At 31.8% G+C, this 6000-nt stretch overlaps 1 protein-coding gene across 1 annotated transcript; it reads right to left on the minus strand.

The window, feature by feature from the left end:
• Positions 1-2999: 2999 nt before the first annotated feature.
• On the minus strand, positions 3000-5770 carry LOC139898349 (VAMP-like protein YKT61). Its single transcript, XM_071881081.1, has 6 exons — positions 5362-5770; positions 4538-4635; positions 4277-4381; positions 4102-4167; positions 3649-3735; positions 3000-3239 (listed from the first exon to the last, which is right to left on the minus strand). The coding sequence occupies exons 1-6, from the start codon at positions 5558-5560 to the stop codon at positions 3189-3191; spliced, it is 606 nt and encodes a 201-aa protein (XP_071737182.1). The 5' UTR covers positions 5561-5770; the 3' UTR covers positions 3000-3188.
• Between the last annotated feature and the right edge of the window lie 230 nt (positions 5771-6000).

A 6000-nucleotide genomic window follows, 5' to 3' on the forward strand; every position in this document is an offset into this window, starting at 1 on the left:
GTTGTATTCCAGCAAAATTCATATTGAACTTCATATATAAGAAATAAATAGTGAGTACATTAATATTACACAATATTTTAAACGCAAATAGATAGTACTGAAACATTTAGCAAACATAATGACAAAGACAGACGATATTAAATCGTTTATTTTTCAAAAAAGACACACAACTTAAACATTCAAGAAATCTTCATATAAATCAGATGGTTTCTCAGTGACTGTTGGATCAATATTATCCACAAAATTTACTTCCTTTTCTTTACCTTTCAGCGAATCCTGATACATCTTAACAAGATGTTTAGATGTTCGGCAAGTATTAGCCCAGTGGCCCATTCTACCACATCTGTAGCAAGATTCTTCAGAATTTTTAGAAGAATTTTCTTCAACATCTTGTTTAATGGGCTTGTTTTGTGGTTGATATTTATATTTTCGTGGATTACTATTTCTTTGACCACCACGGCCACGACCACGACCACGTCCACGCCCATTACCATTACCATAAGGATGGTTTCTACCATAGTTATGGCTTTTGGCATGATGATGGTGATGGTTATTATAACCACGACCTTGCCCGCGTCCTTGTCCCTGTTTATAATTATTTGCAGTATTTGCTTCAGGGATTGCAAGTGTACCAGTAGGACGGGATTGCTGATTTTTCATTAATAGCTCATCATTTTGCTCTGCAACTAAGAGATATGAATTAAGTTCAGGATATGTTTTGAACTTTAGCATTCTCAAATTTCTTTGCACTGTGATGTTTGCAGCATTCATTGTGGAGAAAGTTTTCTCCATCATGTCTGCATCACTAATTTCATGTCCACAGAATTTAAGTTGTGAACATGTATTATACAGAGCTGAGCTGTATTCATTTACTTTCTTAAAGTCTTGGAACCTTAATGTTCTCCATTGTTCCATTGCAGCTGGAAGTAAAATTTCTCTTTGATTATTGAATCTGCTTTTGAGACCTTCCCATAAAACATGGGGATCTTCTACAGTCACATAATTATTTTGTAAGCATTCATCAATATGTTGATGAATAAAGCAACATGCCGTAGCTTGTTCTTTTTCAGAACAAGTGTTGTTTTCATTTATGGTTTCAAGAATGCCCATTGATTTAAGATGCATTTTTACTTTTATAACCCATGGCATGTAGTTGTTTCCAGTTGATTCTAAAGGAGTAAATTTAAGCTTTTCCAGATTCGACATTTTCTATTATCAAAAATTAAAACAAACATCATGATAAATTAGAGTCAATTTATATTCATAAGTATATAAACATTAAACATAAATTTAATATAACATAAATGATAAGTAGGTGACAGTGTCGACCATGTGTAAGCAATCATAAATAAATGTTATATAACAAAAATATAAATATTAGTAAGCATAAATGAAAATTTGGCGACAGTGTCGACCATATATTTTTTCAGGTGGTATAACCGACCTATATCATTCTGGTGGTATAACCGACCATATATCATTTTGGTGGTATAACCGACCATATATCATTTTGGTGGTATAACCGACCATATATCATTTTGGTGGCAGAGCCAACCATATTTAGTATTAAGATTATCGTGCTGATAACGTGTTATAATTCAGTAGGCTTATAACTACCTTTAGTGGTTTGATTCTTGATGTTATAATTCAGTAGGCTTATAACTACCTTTAGTGGTTTGATTCTTGATGTTATAATTCAGTAGGCTTATAACTACCTTTAGTGATTTGATTCTTGATTTAGAATACTAATAATGAAGTGTAAGAACAAAGATGATAATGGAGAGAAAGAAAGAAACACTTTGTAAGTGTGAGAAATGGTGCAAGTTTAATGCTTGCATTCATGAGTATTTATAGCCTAAAATCTCAATATAAAAATACATACTTTGTGTACCAAAATTGACTATATGTATACACCAAAATTGACTATCCATATCTATATTATTATTATTATTATAACACGTATTATATACTTAATTTATTTTGTTTTGTTTTGTTTTATTATATTACTCCGTACAAGATTATTAATGTAAACCGGAGTAGCTTTTTATGTGTTGGCCCATTTGTGAAATTTGGCCTGCTCCAATCTAAATTGGGCTATTACTTAAGCTTGTGAAAAAGGCCTGTAACTTCATTGTTAGGTCTGGCCTCCATCAGGTGATAGATACAGATATAAATAGTGAATGCAGATGCAAAATTGTTAGAATTCTCATTAGTTTAAGTATGAGGCAAGATGAATGAAATTACGATTTCATTTCTTTTGTCGATGATCTTATTGTAACGGAGGCTGTGACGATTAATTTCTTGTTTAATCATCAGACACGGCGGCGACGGTGGTTGTAGGGTGGCGAAAGTAATTTCGCAGCCATGGCTGACGTCGCTGTCGATTTATGTCTGAATAAAGGCGAATCTGAGCCCTGTATTGGTTTTTACTTGTTTATTTATTTATTTTCACGTTGTTTTTCTAGTAATCAAAATTTTATCTATCTGTTATCAGTACTTATCTGGAAATTGAAATCAGGGTTTATATATCGGAAAATGAGGTTGAGGGCTAATGTAATTAAATAGGCTGATTATCGTACTCGTTACAAAAACAATTAAACTGTAGATGTTCTATAAGAATCAACCTAACACGATCTAGAGACGGAATAACACTAGAACGAGTGATAAAACGAATATCTAAGAGCTTTTGGGTTTGTACGAGTCAAACCAAGATTAGATCTTAATTAACACGAAGCGAGCGATATTCTGTGCTATTTGGACATAGGGATTGAGTTGCAGACAACCTAAGGTTAGTAGGATGCATGACCTAACAAATGAGGCTTAAACTCATTACGACCGATTGACAATTGACAATGACCGACAATGACAAGCTAGTTTAACTATTAATTTAAAGGGTTATGTAGTATTCAATAGTCACTGTTCATTCATTATCACAGACCGAATTATGCGTTAACAAATACAGAACTAGTAGCGATTTACAAATATGCACCAATTTGAATAGTATTGGTTTCTATTTTAAATTGCATAAAAAATTACAACACAACAAATGAGTATTACTGAGTTAAGTAGAGGCATAATATTTGTGTTTACATCGGAGAGGTTATGGAGTATATATATTTTCAAAAACATCGGTAAAAAATGGTACATAAAATAAAAAAACATATATGGATGGGAGGTGAAAAAGGTTCTCATAATATAGTGCAGCATTGATTCGTCTTCTTTGCCTGCTTGTAGAACATCTGTTTTCACAATCAACCACATAATTCTTGTTACTAGTATCCATCCAATAATATACTCGTAATAGATAATACAGAGTAATAAATTATTATTTAAATCACTATATAAAGGAAAAAGAATCAGCTGAAAACATAGTTGATTGTTCTAATTCATATGTTCAAAACTAGTAAATGCAAGCCTGAATGTAAAAAGGACTGCCAAAAAATCTCCTTTATGTATCTTTACATGCACTTTGCTTAAAAGGAAAACTAGTACTGTAAATTGTCAAAATATTGCCACCAAATCACTCAGCTTAGAATAATAGTCATAAGTTTGCAAGTTATTCATTAAATACAGTAAGTAGCATATGTTATATGACTATATCCCTACAGTCAACTAACAATGAGAATTTTAATTTGACGTATCAAGTACCTGAGAAGCTGCACTGAGATCTGAACTCTTCTCAACTAAACTATCTAGCTTTTCCCCTCTTTCAAGAACACTATCAATGGTTTTATGCTGCAACAAAAAAAAAAAAAAAAAAAAAAAAAAAAAAAAAAATCACATGGTGAAATAAAAACTTTAGGTCACATGTAAGATTAGTTTCTCAATTATGTAAAAATCTAAAAATTCACTAATATTAAGTATAGAGATGGCAAAATGGGTTGATTGGGAAAATAGGCATTAAATGTGGGGGGAAAAATAGTTTGAAACATTCTTATTTTTTTGTAGCAACATGGGGAAAACGGTTGTAATTTTCTGTTAAATGCTTACAACAGTTGCATTATTTTCGGTTAGGAATTTAAAAAAAAGTTGACTGCATGGAATAAGGAAAACGGGGTAAATGATAACATACGAAAAAGACACTAAACTATGAGTGCTTACAAGAATAATTTTGGTTTCATCTAATTCTCTCTGAATTTTTAGCAGCTTATCTGCCTCGGCAGGATCCTGAAAAAATGGAAAACCAGTAACGATGAAGAGCAATCAGAACTTAAAACTAAAACGCAAAAGACTAACAGGTCTACAAAATTGATTAAAACGAGAACTAAGTAGGTACCTGAAACTTGGTTAAAGCATCATTAAGATATGGCCATGGTTGAGTACTATCTGCTTGTGCTGTTCTCCATGAATCACCAAAACACTTCTGATACTCATCTATCACCTAATCAACATTCTCGTTTTGCATTAGTTCATAAAAACTGTAATATCTTCCCAAATCTAAACTTTAAAAGATTACAACTTTCATGGATTAAACAGAATTGCAGGCACTGGGATCTTTTCATATACTTAAATGAAGATTAAAGTGATACGAGCATACCTTGTTCAGTACAGAGAATGCACTTCTAACAGGATAGTGATCATCCATGAATCCCACCACACATAGACCATTTCTGTTATATGAATGCACCTTATACTCTATCACAATTCACAACATAAACATATATCATTAGATGAGCGGCTCAACAACTTCTTAAAACACAATAACTAAAACAATTTCAATTCAAAAACTTAAAACTCCGTTCATAAGCTACTCAAATCCTTTCTTCATAAAACAGACGTAGACTTCTTCAAATATTTTACAATCTGATACTAACTTATTCAGACCAGAATCAACAATCATATCCGTTACAATTACGAATCGAATATAAGTTTTTTTTATTTATTCGATATCTATCAACCTATTAACAATTCAAACACAAACTTTATAAAAAAATTCATTTTATAACACAACCTTTTCTCTTATTAATCTCGGTAATCACAATTGTTACAGTCTATCATTTTTTTTCCAGTATTAGAATCAAAACCACCAATATCATCAAAAAGTGATATCAATCAAGGTCAGTACTGTATTTAGTCTCCAATAAGAACACAATCATATGCACGCATAAAGTCCAAAAATTCATAATATTTAAAGTTCTGAAACTTAAATATACGTACAAAATTTGATGCACATAAACAACAACTATATAATCGGAGTGTTTTAATTGTTCATTTGATCAAGTTCCTTATCTGCATCTAAGATTTTATCTACTTCAATAAATTTGAACGTATCATAATTTTTTAAGTATATACCTATATACTTTATGTGTGCAGATGATATATGTGAAATTAAAATTAAAATAAAATTAAAATTAAAAAGACCTTCGTGCTGTACGGAATGGCGTTGATCAGGTGGTGTACGTTTAGCGACGGTGCGGCCAACGAAAACGATGAACTGACGAACGGTGACTCTTTGAAAATAACCAAAATGATTAACATCAGTTGCGTTTGCAAGGATTACAGGATCCGATCCATCTGATCTCGAATCACACTTTAATACTAGTAAAGCTGTGATCTTCATTATATTAAATCAGAATTAGGGTTTCAATAACAGAATATTGATATCTTGGGTGATCTAATAAACGTGTTTGTGGATCGATATATAATTGGATTTGTAAACTGCGTTATTATGACGGTAGAATAATTTCTTTAGATTGTTGGTTGTTGCTTTTTCTTTTTCGGGAAGAAGAAAGGTGTTTGGATCGAATTTTAAATCTTCCCAACTTTTTGCTTCATGTGTTATGATAATAATAATAATTGTGCAAGTATGGAACTACAATAATGCAAGTATGGATAGTCAATTTTGGTACAATTTTATAGTCAACTTGGGGTCACTTCCATAGTATCTTTTTGTAGTATAAATACCCATGAGTTATGCTTGTAAAGATGTACCATTTCTCACACTTACATCCATAGTGTTTCTTCCTTTCTCTCTTTACTCATATACTCTTGTTCTTAAGA

Source organism: Rutidosis leptorrhynchoides, chromosome 3, assembly GCF_046630445.1.
Source record: "Rutidosis leptorrhynchoides isolate AG116_Rl617_1_P2 chromosome 3, CSIRO_AGI_Rlap_v1, whole genome shotgun sequence".
In the NCBI taxonomy this organism is placed as follows: Eukaryota; Viridiplantae; Streptophyta; class Magnoliopsida; order Asterales; family Asteraceae; genus Rutidosis; species Rutidosis leptorrhynchoides.

Coding starts and splice junctions, on each gene's coding strand:
- LOC139898349 (XM_071881081.1), bottom strand. CDS start 5,560: ATGAAGATCACAGCTTTACTAGTATTAAAGTGTGATTCGAGATCAGAT. Junction 3,736..4,101: donor ATGAAACCAAAATTATTCTT/GTAAGCACTCAT, acceptor TTTTTGTTGCAG/CATAAAACCATTGATAGTGT. Junction 3,240..3,648: donor ATCTCAGTGCAGCTTCTCAG/GTACTTGATACG, acceptor TTGTGAAAACAG/ATGTTCTACAAGCAGGCAAA.